Here is a 21,275-nt window from a genome sequence, read left to right on the forward strand (position 1 = left end):
TTTCTAGAGGACATACATAAGGAATGTACAGGCAGGATAATCCGTCAAAAGCCAAGAGACAAATTCCCGATCCGAAAGGGGGTACGACAGGGAGATACTATCTCGCCAAAATTGTTCACAGCATGTCTGGAGGGAGCATTCAGGAAGCTTGACTGGGAAAACGCAGGACTGTGGATAAACACAGAATACCTGAGCCCATAGGCGTCAACTATGTGGGAGCCGACATCAGCCGACCCACATCAGCCCACATCAGCCGACCCTGGGTAAAGAAGCCCGTAGCAACGCTCACCCTTGCGTGGAGGCGGCGCCTTCTTGGCCGGCCCTTCGGGGGGGCTACTAGATGAGCAGAGGCTGACTTCGTCCACGTCCACATGGTCGTCCATGAGGCGGCGCTTGACCCGCTGCCGGCTTTTGACGCTCGAAGCGATGCTCGAATCGTGGCCCCATCCCGAAGAGCCGTCCCCAGCCCCAGCAGCAGCAGCAGCAGCAGCAGCAGTAGCAGAAGCAGCAGCAGCAGGCGGTGGCTGTGCGGAGGTTCCCTGACCGGCGTCTCCTTCCGCGGGGGTTCCTGGCGGCAGCAGTGGCGGCGGAGGGCAGCTGTTCTCCTTGCCCGCATCAGATGTGCTCGCTTCCCCGTCCATGGACGTCCCGCTCTCGTCCGAGCCCGCCTTGCCGCTCACCATCGGTGCCTCGCGGCGCCGCTTGCGTCGCACTGCACTCAGGTACAGGCCGTAGGTACCCCCGCGGAAGAACCTTTTCTTGTGCTTCTTGTGGCTCTCACAAGCGGCAGGAAAAGATTTGCGCGCCGTGTTCACCCGAACCAGGGCGGCCGGCTGCGACTCCCCTGGGGCGCTCATCTTGGCCCGGGCCTCTTCCCCCGGTGGACCCCCGCCGTTGGCCACACTGGCCAAACTCCCACTGGCTGTGCTCCCACTCGTGCTGCTGGCTGCACTGCCGCCATTGGAGGTGCCCCCCTTGCGGGCCCGGCTCCCAGCCATCTCTGGAAACCTGCAGCGCATGACCCATGCACACTCAGTCGCGCCAGCCCCTAATCTTTTCTGACATGTCACTGTTGCCCACACCAAAGCTAACTTTGCATAAAAGCTACACCTAAAGAGATCATGAAAACAACATACAATTTCACCCCAATGTCTAGATAGCACCCACACCAATTTTACCGTGAACTGCAAATTACAAAACAAGGAAAACAGAAGGGTGGCGACTCACCAGCTAGAAGTCTAATTTTCACAATTGGCTAATGCCGACCAAATTAACCGAATAATGAAATAGCTTTGTAAACGCACATTTAGAACTCAATCATAGTGTTTCAAACAAGGAATAACATTATTTTGCGGCAACAGAGCAATTAACCCAGCATAACAACATCATGAAAATTCAAACAACTTAGAAGTTAACGATACGAGCGGCTGGGACACTGCGCCATCTCTTGAGCAGCTTCCTCAACATAAGGCAGCTGTTGAAGCCCGAAGAGTAACGAACAAATCACCCGTTTTCTCAAACTCTTGGGTGCTGTATGGCACAGTAAATGGATAATTCTGAAGTCCACTTTTTCAAACACGTACTTTCCCAGTGATGACAACGTTTCCGTCAAACATAGTTCCTGTGGAGTACAAGCTGCCCAGTCTTTTGTTGTCATTTCCGTACTTTAAAAAAACAAGTCTAACCTTACAGATATGCCCGTTCCCACCTCAAACCACTGTAATCCTATCCGAACATTTGTAACCGTCACGGCTCTGAATTCTAATAGAAAAATCACTGCCCTTGGGTCGTTACTCAGGTTCGTCAACACAACAGCTGTTGCTAACAGTCATATTGCACCCCACGCACCCCTTCCACATAATCCCTAAACAAGCACAACCCACACTATCTTGCTTCTGAAGGTGAAACTTGCTTTCCAAAGCTCACATTGCTCACTCTGCCAAAGTAGCAGTTATACAGTAATGTTTTCTACAAGAAATCCACCCTTAGGTGGAGCAAAGTTCTGCATTGCGAAAACTATGACCAAGCCACAAAGAAAACCTATGCAGTGTTCTCAACCAGCTTCACTGCAGAAAAAAAATACGCTAGATGCATTTTGTTATTCCAAGAAAGTTCAAGAAAGAAAGCTGTATAGCCTTTGTAGCCACATTGCTGCATTCACATAGACCTTGCATTTTTAAAACTGATGTTAACAACTAAGTCAGAATCATACACCTGGAACAACGCCGCCTGTATTAACATTGCCCGACGCGTCGCGCGCTTTTCAATGGGAAGGGTTAGGGACGCGGCTTAGTTCAGGCACTGATCCGTTATGCGGCGCGTGCCGGCGGACATCTCGCCTTACGTCACTGCTCGCGAGTCGCGAACGTTGCACTCATTTCTACGATGTGTGTCTGTCAGCTTGCCTGTTGGGCTTCAAGGGCCGTTTCACTTACACTTAGCCGCGACGGGGCGCTAGTTCTGTGGCACACTGGGGATCTCGTTCAATGTGTCGCTCGCTTCAGACTTGCTGCATTTTTCCAAGGATAAAGACGGAGGCGGACTGAAATAGTTTAAGAACATACTGACTGTCGGGTAGACAAATAGGTAACAGAAAAACAATATTTTCGGATGGGGCAGCCATTATTTTACTGATATTTTTCTTTCTGGAGTATTTAGAGAAGAAAAAATTGCGTGCACATTTTTTGTTCAGGCGCTCACTTCTACGATTACTTTCCAATAATATCACGTGCTTGTAAACTTCAGAAAATTATAAAAAACAAAAGGATAAGCAGCTGGGATCCCGCCACACTGTCCAGGCACTTCTACAGTACAGTCCTCAATTTTAGAAGTGCGTACAGATGCGGAGTGCGAACAGCGGGGTCAAAACAATACCTAAATGCGGAGAAGATAGAGGTGGGATGCCCCACTCAGAAAATTTCAGGGCCTGTGATCCGAGTAGATAAGCGCGCGAAGCCGGCATCAGCCTGCGGCAGCGCAAGGGATTTTGCTTCGTGACAAAGGAAGTTTTATCAGTGACAGACCAAGACAGACAGGCATGGTGAAAAACAAGAAGGCGTAGGAGCGCCGCCTCGGGAACGCTAAACAAACTTTCCACTATTTTGCATAGTTTCCGAGAAGCGGCGCTGGCTGGCGGACACGAAAGCACGCTGGAAGGCTACGGAGCGGGGAAGGGTAGGAGAGAGCAACAGGAGAGTGGCTGTTTGGCCATTTTTCGCTCACGCGTTAGGCAATATTTATACACGCGGCGTTGCCTGGAAGCACCAAGACAGGTCTATATTTATCCACCACTTCGCCTTTTATATCCCTCTACTCTGCTTTTTCAGACGAAGTAAGTGGGGAAACACGAGTAATGGGTCTTTCAAGTTGAATGCAACTTTCTGGGACCCCAGTTACTCTTGCAGCAGCAAAATCCCGAGAAACTCCATAATTCTGATCATTTCTGAGCAAAACAGCAGCACAGCAGCACAGAATCACAAGCGACTCATTTCAAGCAATCAAAGAGCTCCAACACAGTGGCTATACTACTGTCAGGTTTCTCATTCCTCCTTACAGGGACCATAAAGACAAAATACTAGTTTAGTTTATTCAGAAGAGCACTTCGTCCCAATAAGAATGGTGCTAATTTTAATGCAAACTTTTAACATTTAACACAAAAAATGGCAACATCTCCACTCCGTGGATGATGGTGAGGGTGCAGAGTACGGGGACTCGAAATGATATCCAGGTTGCGCCCCGAGTGACATCCAATTTGCACCCCGACCGTCATTCGATTTGAGCCGTGAGTTGCACCTTGATTATTCCCTAAACGAAACTGCAACTCATGGCTCAAATCGAATTTCGCTTGATTTTCGCTTGATGGTGGTGTGCGCACGGATGGACGCGGACGGACACTGGGAGGTCCTCAGGTAGTCCGCACCATTACAGGCATCGGAGTAAGCCGTTTGACTCTCGGGTACTAACTCACAGTCGTAGCCCAATGGGTAAGACGACTGACACTAACTCTGTCTGGTCTACCAGACACAGGCTCGAATCCTGCCGGTGCCTGTGATTTTTTGCGATTGTAAATGCTATGCGCACGGACGCGGATGGACATTGTGCAATCCTAAGGTACTCCGCACCTAATAAAAACTGATGAAATAGCGGCAATTCACCAGCCACTTTCCCAAAGTCCAGCCCTATGACGTCACAAGGACTTTGTGCAACTGGGGGCTGCTGACCAAAGACACTATCAAGGAACATGACTGGGCGATTGTGGTGGCACGTATAGGTTGGTTTTATATGAACACTTGAATGCTACTAACATGATGTTAACGCATGATAACTGTCTTTCGTATTTCACCTATTGTGCCCCTGCCAACGTTGTGTTACAGAAAATTTGAAAGTTTTTCGGTATTTATCTTTTTTTGTGTGTGTGAAAATGGCATCTTTCATGGCCGAAACAAAGTTTAGTGAGTTAAAAAGGTTATTTACAATAGAACAAGAATGTATTTTGTCTTCATGGTCCTTACAACCAGTCAAAATAAAACATGACTACAAGCAAGAAGCATACCACTTATATCACTTACTCAAGCCTTAGTGACCCCAAAACTTAATGTTCACCAACCTAATCTGTATAATTTCCAGCAATCCTGACAGGTCTGGCTTCAGTGCTCAGGAGCAGAGAACTGAGTCTCGCAAAAATTCCAAATGCAGGAAACAGAAGTCCGGTGCTTTCACGTGTTCTCACCTCCGAAATGTGCTCCCTCCATCAAGCAACTTTTAAGTTTGCTTACTGACATCCCCCTACACAGCCTGATCCAAATATTTTTATGGCCAAATGTCCCTGTATACTCCAACAAATAAAAATGCCCCCACACTGTACTAAAGGCCAGTTCATAGTCCCGCACGACATTTGTGCTACACTGCAGCAGCCAAGGTTGGCGACGTCAGGTGCACTTAAACTATGCTAGCCTGAAGACTGGGCCAACTGGGTGCATTCGCAGAATCACATCGAACAGCTGTGATGCAGATGGTGCCAATGGCGCCAAACGCAGGACATCACGCCTTACGCCGACACCAGTTCGTTACATCGGCCACACAGGGGCGTCGAACAATTAACTGCTGCATTTTTGCTTTTTCCAATGGCATTTCAAGTGCCACAATTTGAATAACATACACCCGACCACAGTCCCAAATAAAAAATATAATGCAGCTTTTTTATAATTGAAAAATTACTTTACATTGATCCAGAGTATCTTTTTCAATGACAGCATGTTTCCAAAGAGCTTTGATAGCTATTATGAGCAGAAAACCCTGACATACATACTAAAAAAATATCTAAAAACATGGGTTTTGCGAGCACATAAACAATTACTTTTGCAACTTAAAAGAGAAAGAAGAATGCAATGTTTTATATTACGAAGTCCGAGGGAGGGCCACACCAGCCAGGATTGGTTCCCTTTCGGCACCAGCCTCCATTTCACTGAAAAGTAGTTTCTTGAGTGTCAGAATAAACTAGCACAGTTCATATCTTTTAGCTCTAGCTACAATACATAGAGCCATTTTTTTTATATGAAACAGTAAGGAGTCACGAAAAGGTATGAGTAACGAACAAGCAGAAATAAACGCACCGTTCCTGAGCCTTGATGGTGCCACAAGAATGGACTCCGAGTGAGATACTGAAAATATTCTAGGTCGGTTATGGATGTGTGATAAAGCTACACTTTGGCTATGACACAAGCCACACTGGAGTCCTCTGGATTGTATAAAATATGCTGTTGGGCTAGTCTAGTCAGTGCATAATAGCTCAAGTAGTGCACCTGACTTCGCACCCCTTTTTTCAAGCTGTCCTACAGATTAATTTAGACTACCAGGGGCTTTAACACCAAAGCTCCTACACACAGGGGTTCTTCTGCTGGCAAAAAACAGCGCACAGAAACGGGACGAAAGGACGAGGAAGTTGACAAACACGGGCGCTGACTTACAACTAAATGGATTTATTGCGTGCAGACAATATAAGGAAGAGATAGTTTATCTGCGTTATTAACTTCTTCTCATTTGTGTGCAGTGTACTTTTTCTTATACCGCCTCCACACAATAAATCCATTTAGTTGTAAGTCAGCGCCCGCGTTTGTTAACTTCCTTGCCCTTCCATCCCGTTTCTGTGCGGTTTCTTGCCAAGATTATGAACACTCCTAGCCTGCCCTCACACCTTAGTACATTTCTTGTGTTTTGGCTAAACCAGGAACACAGCCATTGTTGCCAGGAGTTGAATCCACAACCTTGTGCTTAGTACCGTAACACCACCACGCTCTTATTCAAGACAAATGATCGCATTTTTAACATTGAGGCACATGAAGCCCACTGTATACAAAAGCAGAAAAACCTTATCAGAGGAGCCAGTTTATCTCACATAAATTCCCCGTCCCTTTGCTATAGATATGTTAAAATGGAAATTTCAGCAATAGCATCATACGCTCTACTCAATAGCTCTGACGTTTGCAGAGCTATTGAGAACGGTGGCTCCGGGCGTACCCTCCCAATTCCCACAGAGCATCCCACACACCAAAAGACAGGAATACAGACCAAACTACTCCAGTGCAGACAGGGTGCGATTTTTCAAAAGAAGCAACAGCCTTTCATGCCAGCATGCACCAAGCCATGCCCCACTCCTGAAAGTACCGCCAGATTGAAGGTGTTTGGGGCAGAGTGTGTAATGTGTGTAGGTTGCACCATTTGTGGCAGGTGCAATATTCTTGTGACAATGTGCCACTTTAATTCTTCATAGGTTTTGCTCTACACCATCAGTTACAACAAAGCTCTCACTCATGCCGACACATTGTGTTACCATAAAAAATCATGATGTTGTTTCATTTAGCACACACTGCCATACTTAAATAAACTCCAGTTTTGCCACCTTCAAGTATTGTCAAAACTGTAAAGCCAAACCACGGTTTTTCCAACAGCACTTTCTACTTTCGAATAAGCTTCAACTAAGAACCAATTCATTTCTTTTTCTTAGAAGGGCCATGAAGACAAAATGCCAGCTTGGTTCATTCGAAAGAATGCCTTGTTCGAATACCACTGACACCACTTTAAACGCAAACTTCCCCCAAATAAGCTCTGTAATTAGGAAAAAAGAGAATGGCCTTGCGACCCACCAGCTCATTTCCCGCACTATAAACCTGTGACATGTTATGAGCAGCTGTGCAATTGGCTGAGGCCGTCAAAAGAAAACCCAAGTTAGGCAGAACGAGCTCGCAGAACAAGCTATTCACACTTAAATTAATGCATATTCTTTTTATAGCAGTAAGCACAGTGAGGTAAACAATGAAAGTTACAATACACATGTAAACACGCACTGGTGCTTTATGCACCGTCAACATAGAAGCACCAGTGCGTATTGAGTGCACTATGCCTGTTATAGCTGCGAAGCCGTCCGGCACGTTGAGCTTACACTGGCCAATTGGCATAAGCGACATTGTCTTCCGTGACTCTGTTGAGCATGTCCAATGTTCCATGAAACGACTACTATCCACTGTAACAAAAATTAGCCAGGTACAAATCGGGTCAGAAACAAAGCGAGTGCAGACAGCGATCCTGAGCAGTATCGTAGCGCCATCTGGGAGGACGAATGGTAAACGACGCAACAAAACACGTTTGGCTATTTGCTGCAGCCATGGCTGCAGCCCTAGTAACCACACTAACGATCGTTTCAAGTACTTGCCCTGGATACGTCATCGCTGATGTCACAAAACATTTGGTTTAGCAGGAGAATTAAAATTTCACCTTCAATTGTGTAACTTTTCAGTGAATAAAGCGCTGGGGGCATTATAAAAGCCCAAATCTTTCGAATAAAACAAACTTGTATTTTGTCTTCATGGCCCCTTTAATAGTTGAAATAAAGAAAAAGGAATGGACATGAGCTAGCCATGTAGCGAAACGAAACGACAACCAGTGGTCCACCAGGGTAACAGAGCAGATACCAAGAAATGGATCTAGAAGAAGGGGACGGCCAATAACTCGATGGAGGGACGAAATAAGGAAATTTGAAGGCCAAGAATGGACTCGGGCAGTGCAGGAGGCCTTCAACCTGCAGAGGACCTAAACAGGCTGTTGATGACAATCAACCAACCATCAATAATGAAGGTTAGGAAAATCGCCCAAATTATGTTTCCTAACCAAATTCCCTGCTTGTTGGTTACAAATTTTTTTAATATTTTTCAGAGCTTTCATAGCTTTTGTCTCACCAACCACTTTCTTTGCGTGTTTTAGTGCAACAAAAGAAGCAGTAGCTTTTTTAACATACATCCAAATTGACAGGCCTGTTTGATCAACGGCCATGGCCTTGCAGCAGAGAGCATAGTAAGCAACCTGACATTTATTAGTATCATAGACTGGAAAACCATTCCCAGTCTGCGGTCAATGTCTAGGGCTGGTAGACCAAACATGGCCAACACTAGTTTCTGACTGCAAATCAGATTTGCAGTCATACTTTCACATTTTTGTGTGTGCTGCACACTTACGACAGGAATAACAACAAACACTAACAGTTCCCGTTTGGTAAGCTGACAGATATTATTCTCTCAGTTCAATTACCAATGAGCTTCTCAACACAGCCCACGCGAAAATATTACGATTGGTGGCAAAGTATAAATAGTGTAAATAGCAACTAGGAATGTGCATTTTAGCCTAGCTAAGCGAACTCCAGGCGAGGCTGCTCAGAACGTCAACCCAGTACTTTTTTTATAGCACAAGATCTCTTCCTCGCCGACATCAGCAGATGACACTACGAACAGTTGTGTGATTGATGCCTCAAGCTACGTAGCGTACGAAAATCGAGCGTTCACGCCGATAATGGGCCGCCGTGCAAAGTTGGGCGTCTTTTTCGTCGCGGCCTCGCACGCCAGCCTTTCACGTGCGCACTCTAAAGAGAAAAAACATGTCAGTGGACAAGCGGAAATTGATAATTATTCGTTAAGTGTTCACATCTTCTCCAAGGGGTAATTCCCACGCTCAACGAGGAGACAGCCAGAATAAATCTTTTTGCTCGCACATAACAGAAGACTGACATGCACACCAAAACAGGGGTTTTAAAGTCTTTTTTTTTTTTTTTTAGGCAAAATTCAACGCTGCATTACCTCTGTGAACGGCTGCAAGGCACGAAGAGCACTCCGTTGCGGTGAACTGCTGCCAGTGGTTGGATTGGATTAGTTTAGATTGCATGTGTCGGCTATCACCTCTTTAATGGGGGGGAAACTATCTCCCGAGCCGATCCGGTGAGTGTCCTATCCGTGGTCGATCATTACCTCCTCAACACACCATTTTCCACATCAAGCTGCCGTTCTGCCTCTCCTAACTCTCAGTTCAGTCAACAATGCACCCGCCACCACTGTTTCTCTCGGCGAAGCTTCGTCATAGAGAAATAAAAAAATTAGAAGAGTGGACACACGGGCTTATCGCGGCCGAGTGGCCTGACTCGCGCGCCGTCCGGCAGTCGGCGCAAGTAGTAAAAAACTATATATTTAAAATTAAGCTAACACACAATATTATACCTTTAAAATTTTGTTACACATTAGACTACACATTTTTATTTGTGTAATAAGTTGAATGGCTGTCAATGTAAATTTGTGTGGCTTCTTTGCGCCAAGCCTGGCCAAGCCGCCAAGCCGCAAGCGCAAGCCGACATTTGGCCTCTTTCGGCAGCGTTTGCACGTGCGTTTCTGCAGCCTCGTGCTAACCTCTGTTGTTGAGAAGGAAACGCCTAGCGCTTTATTTGCGACATCGGTTTTTCATCCTGAACGAAAGGTGAGACTTTCTTTTTTAAAGTGCTGGTATGGCGTATCATATTTACGTTTCCTTGTACTGCAAACGCTGCGAGCACTGCGTAACCTCAGGGAATCAGGCATAGCTAGTGCTGCGTCTTTAAGATAAGCGCTTTGGAAACGCCCCGGAAAGGCGTAAGACACCATTTTTTAGCTGGACGTAATGGTATTTTAGGCTGGTTGTGCCGTTTTATCTAGCGCTGAGGGATGCCAGCGGTACGCGCCCGTCGTCGCACGTAGCGTTTGCGTGCCGCAAACGACGGCTGTGAGTTGCGGAAGTGGCCGGCCGGCCGGCGGTCCGTAGGCGAAGCAGGCGTTGTGCGCTGTCGCTGCACTGAATTACGTGAGCCGCAGGCTGCGTTGTATTATACTAGCTAGCCATTGCTAGCTTGGTCAACTGTTACTGCTATTATGGCCGTGATGCGCTGCAAAGCCGTCCGGGCTAACGTACACGGCGAAGTAGCCGTATCTGCATTAATTTGACTTATCTGGGCATAACCAGCAGCCGTACACTCATCGTAAGTTTTACTAGGGACCCTATTTTTACACATGGGTGCATACCAAGCTGCCCGCGTACAAAGCGAACCCGCTCGCCGACGCCGATAACGCGCACTCGTCGCTTCGCTTTGGCGCGCCAGGTACGGTAAAAACGCGTCTTTCGTCGGCAGATAACAGCTTTGCTCGAGGCGGGGTGAGTGGCAGTGCATTGAAACCTTCAAATTTGGTCTTCGTTCTACATCGTATATCAATTCCGGTATCGCAGGCATTCCATACAACTGTTCCACACTTGCCGTTTGTTCAAGCGTTTGCTCTCTTTTCTCTGGTCATATTTTGGCTAGTTTCATTAAACACGTATTGCGCAGATTGCACCTATTCAGTCGGAACTGTGTGTTTCTTGTCATATCTTTTTAAGGCATGGCCTTTGGCGGTCAGTAGTACTCAGTACGACGCTCACTGCTGCTTGCCATGGTGCCCACACAGCGCCCAAATATAGTTTCGCCAGGTGCCCGTTCTCGGGATGCTTCTCTTTCGCGAGCCCGTGGGGCAACAGGTTTGTTTAACGTTCAGCTCGCTCTCGCTCTTCGTCCTGATTTTACAAAAAAAAGACAAAGGGATTCAGGCTATGTGAGCAGCGTTATCATTCTTGTTAACCCAAACAATAGGTGAATTGCATTAAGAATGTGCCTAACCAGTGTTGCGAAATTACAAAGACCCATATCTTAAGTGTTGCTAATAGCTTGACCGCATGATTGCTGAATAGAATAAGAGAACTTGTGTTTTAAATAGGTGGCATGCACTGGAGGCAATACTTGAATACTAGTTGCAGTGAAATTTACGGACTATTCGCATATCATCTGTCATTGCAAGCAGTTTGTGTACTATATCACCTATCACCTGTGCAGGTCTACAGGTGCCCTCAAGACAGAGCCAACCAGCCAGCTGCATTCGTCATACCAAACATGGTGCAAGCACTTCATGAATCGTGCCCTCACAGGACTCACAAAAGTGGCCGTGCCAACTGTTCTCCCAGAGTTATTCAGTTGTATTGATGACTGCCTGCAATGCTTCTTGCTACCTTATTGATGCTTCTGATGGATACCGCAAGTGTATTCCATCTATTGAACCTTGCCATTAGCACCTAAAATCTAACGCAAATCTCGGCACTCAATAAGGCGTGACCACTGAAAAGACTATCGTTGACTCAAGGAACAAACGGTTTTTTATCACTGACATGCCTCATATCATTAAAACCACTAACAACAGCGTATACAGTCTCCAAACTCCACTCGCAAGTTATTGTTGCTGCTAGTTGTAATATTGTGAAAACAGTACATTCACAAAAACCCTTTTACATTATGAAGACTGCCAGGGTAAGAGGTCATGCTAAATGCCGTTTGTCACCATACGTGCTGCATGTTGTCGGACTGGCCTAGATGAAGAGAACCATGTTGGGATCTACGTTGTCAAATGCTTATGGGATTCTGTAATGTGCCACCATTGTCTCATACACGAGAAGCATATACTGCTTCCCTGTTACTTATATTAGACTGTTCGTATTGACAGCGGAAGGCATGAATTTGTGTGCCTTAATCGAGCCTGGAACCTGTCGGTTGACTACGTGCACGTACCTAAAATATCCCCGCCTGGCCCTTTGCCTTTACTGGGAAGGGAACGCTTTCGGAAGGTAACCCGGCTTCTTGGGAAAATGCACCCTTGCAAGGAGCCCATAGGAAGTTGATTTTTTTCCTCTTAACCTTTTGCGTGTGCATCTCCACATAAATGGGATTTCGGTTCGATTACTGCTACTGATTTGAAGTTGCCCCGAGGCAATAGACCTCATTAGCGTTCATCAAATAAGCGAGGCCATGAAAGCCAAAGTTTTTCCCTTCTTTCATATCCTAACTGGAGAAATTGCCAGACTAAGAAAATTATCTGCGGAGATAGTGGTTGTAAACAGTTGCAAGCATCCGAGTGTCTAGATTATGTTATGGTTGATATTTTTGTATGACTGCAACAGCGCACAGAGTGTGAGGGTGTCGTGGATACAAGTAAACCTGGGGATGGCTGAGTTTCTGGGTTTCCTGCATTTTCAATTACCGTGGAGAAAAAATCCTTTGTGTGGTTGTGATACCTTTACTTGTGCATTTTTTTTCATTCCTGGAAACGTATTTTCCTCTCACTACTGTGTATTGTCTCTGTTGTGTATTACTCACTGTTTATTATTATATATGTGTTGCAAAGAATGATGACAATTTGAACTTGTTCCGTTTAGTGCCATGCAATAAATATTTCTTCATTTATGGTGTCTCTTTTATGTGGCCCGGCAACATGTGAACACGCGACAGAATTCTTAACCAAGTGTGAGTGGTACTGTAAATTGCAATTTCACGTTTTCAGGAAAAGTTTTTTTTTTTTTTTTTTTGTAAAAGCATACGGGCACTAAGCCTGAGAATGATATATTCAAATAAACACTAATTATTGCATGAAAGCGTCCGAATACCGTACCGATGCCCGTCGCTGTGAGCAGCGCTTTCCAGTCCTTCAAACTACCCGCCAAAATCGGTGTCCGCGAAACCGAAACCGAAAGTGAACGTACGAAAGTATGGTTAGTAGTTTGGCTCTCCGTCCGCTCGGTGCGCTACACTACAGTACAGTCATTCGGCCGCAGGGCTCTATGGGAGTGTCCACTCTTACCAGTATTTCTTTCTCTATGGCTTCGTCGCTGGTCGGCGCAGCGTCCCCTGACGGCTCAGTCGGCTTCCCCAACGCGCAGCACCAGTAGCACCAGCATGGAGGAAGAAACGCGACAAACAAAAGGACCTCCAGCCGCAAGCACACGTTTCACCACAGCCTCCTGCATGAAAGCGTGCCACCACACCGCCAAAACGCATTAAAGGCTTAGGAGGCGATGCTCTATGGTTGAAGGAGTCCAGTTTATTTCGATGGCCATGTCGGTGCTTACTCTGGCCACCGTGACTCTGGCTAAACTCTCAAACATCACCCGGCGTCGTCTGCTACGGGAAGGCGTCTTTTCGCTTGCAAAAGCCCGTAAACGGGCGAGTTGGAGCTTGATTTCATCAGTGATAAAGCCGGATATTTTATGCGCAGTACATCAGAGTTATTAAACAGCGTTCGGTGTGATGTTCCTGCCGGAATCCTCCCCCTCTTCGGTTTACTACTGTATCACAAACAGAATCTACGTGTCCTCGTGGTGGTGCATATCAGTTGACTTCTCCCCTGCCATAGAAAAACCACGTAAATGTGGATATAATTTTCTTCAAAACAAATCAAGAGCGCGGAGCTCACCCTCGTCTTCATTTATGAGTCGAAACCGTCTCCCAAGGTCATATGTTCCATTGCCAACATTTTCGTTTTGGCCTCAGGACACGCCCACTTTCCTTCACCCTCCACCCCCTTTATTTCTAATTAATTAATTTTGGAGTTTAACACGCCGAAGCTTCACCTTGGCTATAATGGGCGCCTCAGTTGAGGGCTCTGGATTAATTTTGACCACCTGGGGATATTTAAAACGTACACCGAAATCTCGGCACACGGACGTTTTCGTTTTTTACTTCCATCAGAAAAGCCCGCGACCTCGTGCTCAGCAGTACATTTCCTTAGCCACTGTGCCACGCATGTAACAGAGTTATAAGACGCAACAATCTTGTCTAGCCTTTCTCTTTCCGTTTTTATTAACAATAAAAGTAAACACGCATTAATTCCCCGAGCCCGGAATGTGTTTAAGAACGTGTTCGTATAAATGGCACGCAGCTCACTTGCAACTGCGATACTTATGTTTGACAAATGTTCCTTGCATCATACAGGGTGTCGCAACAATAAATGAGTCTCTCTAAACAATCGTCTTAGCTCGCACTTAGCTTAAAGGCCAGCTGCACTCAAATTTTCGACAACGTACAAGTAACGTCATGTAGGTGAATAACAGCACCAATTCATCAAGATGCACTGATCGACTCGCCCAACAAGTTCTTCTAAATGTCATGTAATAGTACACAAAAAAGAGTGCAAAGTGCAGAATACTGTGCTTCAAACACGAACGCTCGCGACGCAAACGACTCGTGAAGAATGGAGTTTTCGGAACCGAAACTGGAAGAAAAGGCAGCCATCACCGGCGGCCGAACGTGACGTAGTTGATGGAACGGAAGCGGGCGCGCTAGTACCGGCGGCCGCTCACAGCAGCCTTCGAACGCGCGTGGTAGCGTCGCGTTTTGCCGTTATTTCCACGGAACTTCCCCTAACGTCTGACGATGCTAATGGAGTTAGGCGCAATTCCGACATCGCGTTGCTATCAATCGAGACACGTAGACAGTTACTTTTGCATCAGAATAACTGCCGGAGTAGCATTTCCCTGGAATTTCCAGTAAAAAAGCTGGTTCAGATTTACAAAGCTACTTGCTCGTGCGATATCGAAAAGCAGCTTTGGTTAGCCGGCACGTCGGCTTTATCTAACTTTTTTTTTTTTTTGAGGTGGGCAAACCTCGCAAGGGCGAAGACCAATCACAAACTAATTTTACATGGACGCCCACGGACTGGAAGAAGGTTCAATAGCATTCTTTTACAGCATTTTATCGACCTCATCTTGAGTGATTTTGCATTCGCCGTGAGAGACCCCGTATGGTCGCCTATGGTTGGGGCTCATGTTTGCAGAGTTTATGCAGTGTACATGTTATCGTTGATGCCTGTCCCAAAGGGCGATTTTCCAAATAAAAAATGTCTCCGTACGACAAAAGCACGTGATGTAACTTGCGAGCTTGTGACGAAGGAAGGCCCGACGCTATCATTTTTGTGATGCCACGAGGGGTGGTCCAACGATCCGTGGAATCGTGCGGTAAACCTCTCAACAGCTTGGAGTCGGCAACAGGACCGAATGGCAGGTCAAGACGGAGGCAGTCAATGAGCGTGGAGTTGTACGTCAGAAATTCAAGCCTGACAGAAATTTCATGGGGGCAGGCGTCCAATACAGTGAACACAACAGGAATTTAGTGCTCACCAACCCGAGCAGTGCACAGTCCTTCAACAGTGGGTTTACGGCCGTCAGCGTATCTGACGAGAGGAGATGAGGCAGGCAGCAGAACCTTACGGAGGCGGCGGCAAAGGTTTGAGCTCATGACCGAGATATTGGCACCAGTATCTATTAGAGCGCTCACACGAACACCATCAACATCAATGTCAAGCAAATTAAAATTGCATCTCGTCATCTTAGTAAAGAGAGGATTTTCAGGCTGGGTCGGACATGCAGCAAACAGCTTTGTGAATATCGGCCCAGTATTTTTCACCTCGCTGCATATCGAGGATCGAATTGTAAAACTGGTCTAAAACTGTATGACAGCTTCTAGAGGATGCAATAAAACGCAAAAAAGGTTACCTATCTGCGACTGTTTTCTACTTTTACCAGCGACGTGTGCAGTTGATAACATTTTACTTTCAAGCAAACTAAATCTAACACTTTATGGAAATAAATAACTTCGGTATGGAAAAAAGATGCAGTTTATCGCTTAGGAGAGGAACAGTTTTGTTAGCTTTCGTATTTCGTGAAGACGATGGCCAATCTTTGTGCAGATGTATTTGTTACCACGAGCAGGGCAGATTTTGCCGCACAAATGTGTATACCTGCGCGTAGAACAACTCTAGTTAGGTCGTTGAACTTTTCGAGAAGTTTTAGGGGTGGAGGCGGCATTGGGTCAGCCCAAATATGGCAAATATTGGACTCTGAGGTGCAAGCAGTCAATAATTTATAAAAGTTTTTTTTTCTGCGATTGATGCAACAGGAATGATAAATGTACAGGCAAGTTTGCGTTTCGTGCTCTATTCTGGAGTAAAGGTATTATTTTCAAGCAAAAAAAGTTTTGCTAACTCCCAAACCATCGCAAGCACGCGTATTGTTTGTAGGCTTCTAATCACTGAAAAAATGGTGGATATTGCTACTGCATGATGCGGTTAGTTTTAAACATGTGATGCCAACTGTGGTACAGTGCAGTGCAGTAGTGTAGCACAGATAGCTTCGGTGGATGCATCCCTGCACCCGGCTAAGTGCCAGGCAAGTCGCCGGAGAAGCACGAGCTCCACGGGACAGGTTCCTCTTCTTTATTACAGGCCGTTCGGAACTTGTTTCGGCGACTGTCCACCAGGTGCAGACGTCGTCTGCTCGGAGCTATTTTGAACGACAGTACCTAGCCTGCTGTGTGCTTACCGGGCTTAGGATTTCCCCATGGTTATTTCAAGAGCATGAATTAATTATTTGGATCAAATTTGGACAAAGAAAAATTTGAGTGCAGTTGGTCTAAGACTGCTGTTTTGACCTTACTGTGAAACTTCTAAATTTTTGAAGAAGGTGAGAAGTCACATGATCTATTCAAATTTGCCAACCTATGGAAAATAACGTGGGTGACAGCAATATCCTAAAAGCCAGTGCAAACCAATCAAAATCTGTTTTTGTCTATGGGCATTGGCTTTGACGGTTAACCGAAAATTGATACTCCACAATGCAAAATTTGAGCGCAGCTGTTTAGGCATTTTCATTTTGCGATATACTGAGGTATTCGGTATTACGATTAATAGAATGCTACTATTCTAGTTGACAATAATGCTGTGAGTAGCATGGCTGACACGGGCGTACTATTCAGCTTCTGACCAGTTCTATCCACTCTCGTTGCCTTATACTGGAAGTGAAAGGGGAGGACAAACACTTACTCTCACTGTCCTCTGCATGGCACCATTGCAACAGCTAAAAGTGCTGGCATAAAGCCAAAAATATAGTGTCATATATATCAAACGGCTTAAAAACCGAACATGAAACAGCCCATAAAACAGGTTAAGCACATTATAGTCGAGGCGTCAAGTACGTGAAGTAGTAATGCCCACACCTGTCATAAGTGCCAACAAAGCTTACTCCTGCCTACAGCACAACCTTCCATTTGAAAACCACACAGCACAACCATGCCCAAGCCACAGTAACCTCTCACTTTCGCACTTCTCACGGCACATTTGCAGTGCACTTTCTCTGAAGGAGAGGATAACCTTTGTTCTTATAAACCAAAAAAAAAAAAAGAAATTAAGAGGGGGGGGCACGTGAGGCGCTTCACAGTAAAGGAGGTGAATTTAGCTTTCAGAGGTGATGTGGGCACAGGTCATAGTGCACAAGCAAGCATTGCTGATATTTTGCATGTAATGCATTGCTCTAGCACCTGCCACTGTAACAAAGGTGCCCCTCACACCCTTATTTGTTACAATACAATATAAAATAGCACTGTGCTTCACAGCAGACATTGGTGATGCACATCTTAGTCCAAGTTTTGATAAAGGATGGTAAAGATGGCTAGACATAAATGATGCATCCACACTGTGTAGCTTCAAGTACTTGGAGCAACAAATTAGTCCCTTAGCCATGAATTTTCATTATCCTAGCAAAAAAATTACACCCCCTTCATTAAGGTTGGAATGGCAAAAACAACCATAGTAGTTTAGGCAAAAAAATTCAGATTTCCTGCACTCGTGCGATGAAGTTGACAGCAAGAGCTGTATTATGTTTACGCAACGTGGGCGCAATGCCTGGGGTGTCATTGAAAGTGGGTGTACATGAATGCATTCAAGGATCGGCTTATTCATGCCTGGCCAATTCCCCCCACGGGTGTATAGCTCTTGTGGGCATGGGACTAGGGCAGTTTCATTTGCTTGGCACTCAATCACCTCCCAGATTTTTCTTGTGCCTACTGAATTTCGCGAAAGCCCATAAAACATGACACACAAAACCCCGCAGTGACACTTTCGTTGCAGCAAGATATTATGGCCGGGTTGTTACGATTCCCACTTCGGAAGCAATGAGGCGTAATCGATGCCTAGCACTGACAAATGCGATTTTTTTTCCTCATTGCATGATCTAAGTTACAGCTAACATCACTTCCTTGGTAATGCAAACAGCTCTTATACAGTGCTCAGTGTAAAACCACACAGTTACCCCAACAAACAGCAGAACAAATGTACTGTAAAGGTAAAGATTGAATGATGGGTACGACAGTGTATTGACTGCGTAGAAGCTTCATTTCAAATAAAGCATTTTGTCTGACAGTTTTATGAAGGGCAAACATCAAGAAATTACAATGTTTTTTGTCAACTTGTAGTTGGCGAACGAGGCTAGTTTTTCAATTTAGTACAAGATTTAAAATTTCTAGATTATGCAGGGTAGTAATAATGCAGTGAGATACTCCCAAGTGCTCGTACTACCAGTAAAGGGGTCCTTAACATGTTCAGTAAGCATATGACGACTTCCTTCTAGCATTATAGAAGTACATTATGGATGCCATTTCTTTACCAAAATGTACCTAGAAACTTCCGATTGCAATTTACAATTACATTTGAAATCCTTTATATTCTGCATAAATACTTTCTTCCTTTACGAACAGCTTTCCCAGAAGGAATATGCAGCTGTAATCACAACTATGACTTGTTAAAGAAAAATAAAAATTATTTACTTTGTTTGCACCATCACATTTCATTGTTTCATTTCACATTTCTTTGTTTACACCATCAAGTTTCCTACAAAAAGAAGGGAAGTCATACTAAGCATTCATATTCGGAGGCAGAATTTTAAAAACATCCCAATTTTTGTTGCCTTTTTATGGGATAATTCACTACTGAGACTATTTCCTGACATTCAGTGGCAGGAAGCCCAAGCTGTTCACGAAAAATTACAGCTCACTAGTTGGTGCACCTCCTTGTTGAAGTGGTGGATGCCAAGTATAAGTCCCCAAAAGGAACATCGAGCTCCTGTCTGGCAGAACTCCACATGAAATGAGTTGGTGTCAAATTGGTTTTTCATTTGCTTTGGTGAGTGCTTAAATGGTGAGTGCTGTGACATAAAGAATAAATTGAGATTATAAAATGTGGCTCTATGACATAAAATACCCTGCAGAGACAGCCCTATTTGTGCCACTTACTTGCGCAAACCATGGGAGCCAGACACAACTTCCAGGTATTAATGTGCACCACCTGACTAAAACCTCAATCGACGTACATTACCTCACGCTCTAATGACAACATGATCATGCGTGATCATGTTCTTTCCTCTTCTAAATCAGGCAGATGTACCACCCCAATTTCCCTGTTTCTTCTGTGTGTCTCCAGTTCCAAGCGATCAGACCACAGGGCCATCGATGTAGCAGTACATACATGACAGTAGCAAAAAGCAACAAGTGACTCCAACATTCCTTCCGTTTCAGTAAACTGTAGTGGTTATTGTACTGTGCTTGGCCCAGTGGGTACCATACACACCTCAAGCAACAACATTACACAATTCGTGTGTAAATATCTTGGCATCACCGGCAGACAGCCCAAGCCAAAATCATTATCAGAGATCAACGCATCCACATCTCCAAGAACGATGACTGTTTTTGCACACATTCGTTTTTGGAGACCTCGACAGTCCCACCAAACAGAATCCAGTGTAACCATTACCACAGCAAATGGAACGCACATTGACCTCAACGTTACATGCAACATCAATAGAACGATCTAGTTTCAAGCTACGCCCTTTATTACACCACCCAAAAAGTCGATCTATTTCAATAAAACATTGCGCAACCTTGCTCCACTGTGCACCTAGGCATGCTTTCCAGCTCTGCTAGTCAATCGCTGTGCATGGCAGTGGAATGCATGGTGATCCAATTTTTTTATGCCTGCGCATTATTGATATCTTTAATGAAACTTCTAGAGAGGCAAGTTGGTTCATGCTTCAATACAAAGAGTATTTAGAACAAAAAAAAAGGCAGAACCAGCACATGACAACAAAACCAGTGGTTGTCCCATTATCTTGCCCTGTTTCGTCCTATTTTGTGCTGAGTTTTCTTTATTCGAAGGATGAATAAACTCGCATCTCAAAAAGTCTATTAAGTCACCTTTTCTGCAGTGGGTTCTTTTTGCTTCTGTTACTGAACGATGCCCTGGTAATGAAACTGCTGTTATGTAGTTCGAAATTCTCCGCCCTTCACTCTTACTGTCTTTCCTCCTCCGCCCCGTCGAGGCGATGTCCCACTTCCGGGCTTGCGGTCACCCTTCGCGATATTTTTATGCTGCTTCTGAGTGCTAATTACGTCTGCAGCGGCCTAGATTTCCTCTTCCGGACTTAAAACGAATGATCAGTCCTACTGATCTGTTACGCTGAAACCATGTAGGTTGAGTAAGAAAATTCGTGTGGGATTCAGAAGCGATACTCATAAAGACAAATTATTAACGTGGGTGAACAGATAAACTGCCGCCGCTCTGCGCTGTCACCGATATCAGAGTCCTTCATTTGAAGGACTCTGCCGATATTTACCGAAAACGGCGAAAGGAGGCACTGGAAAAACAAAGCGGCGCCTTTTATGAAACGGCCTCACATGCCGGTCGGTGGCAACTTCCAACGATAAAAACTGGCGCCGAAATTAAGGGCCATGTTTCCAATCGTATTTTCCGTTTTCTTTTCCTTTTTGCAAAAAATTTCTGCGCTCGAAGTGGAACCCATAAACATATGCACAAGCCAAAAATGCTACTGGGTACGGCCTTCAACTTTCGCTGACGAATACCTAAAAGATTGTCCTCATTTAAGTTGTGGAGTATGTTGCCAATTAAAATCAAAGCTGCGTTCTTACCGGTCAAATGAAGCAGCAGCTGACATGTCACAGGCTAATGATGACCACGCATTCTGCACATGTTCATGACCAAAATACCGGTAACCATTCTTTTTTTTCTTTTTAAATCGGCTTGGATTGGATTGAATGAATGTATCTTTATCAGGGAGCGTTTCTGGGGGGAAAAAACTGCGCTGAATGTTTCACGCCGTAGAGCCGCAGGATATCATGGAGGAAAGAAAAACCTATCATGCACCATTGAGAAGGGAAACCCGCTTCCACAAGAAGCGAAATTCTGTGTTTTTAAATCGAAGCTTTATATGCATCTTACTGATGGTGACGTTGCCCC

The 21,275-nt window shown here is 45.2% G+C and overlaps 1 protein-coding gene and 1 long non-coding RNA gene across 7 annotated transcripts in view; one reads left to right on the plus strand and one right to left on the minus strand.

The window, feature by feature from the left end:
- The window catches only part of G9a (histone-lysine N-methyltransferase G9a), a 76,297-nt gene extending 55,252 nt beyond the window's left edge, over positions 1-21,045 (minus strand). The window contains exons 1-3 of one of the 6 annotated variants that reach the window (XM_077679867.1): positions 20,948-21,005; positions 5,402-5,464; positions 290-1,008 (exon numbers count right to left, since the gene is read on the minus strand). In XM_077679867.1, the coding sequence (XP_077535993.1) occupies positions 290-1,008; positions 5,402-5,464; positions 20,948-20,973 (808 nt within the window). In that variant the 5' untranslated portion in view covers positions 20,974-21,005. Of the gene's footprint in view, positions 1-289; positions 1,009-2,435; positions 2,543-5,401; positions 5,465-9,122; positions 9,393-20,947 lie in introns of those variants that run through there. The other 5 variants (XM_077679846.1, XM_077679862.1, XM_077679851.1 and 2 more) reach the window with 5 other exon arrangements.
- LOC144148280 (uncharacterized) lies at positions 9,671-12,606 on the plus strand. The gene is made up of 2 exons (XR_013318005.1): positions 9,671-9,789; positions 11,210-12,606. It is a non-coding gene; the product is annotated as an uncharacterized LOC144148280 (long non-coding RNA).
- Positions 21,046-21,275: the final 230 nt, after the last annotated feature.

Source organism: Haemaphysalis longicornis, unplaced genomic scaffold, assembly GCF_048455015.1.
Source record: "Haemaphysalis longicornis isolate Haplotype H1 unplaced genomic scaffold, Haemaphysalis longicornis Haplotype H1 scaffold_1, whole genome shotgun sequence".
NCBI classification, from domain to species: Eukaryota; Metazoa; Arthropoda; class Arachnida; order Ixodida; family Ixodidae; genus Haemaphysalis; species Haemaphysalis longicornis.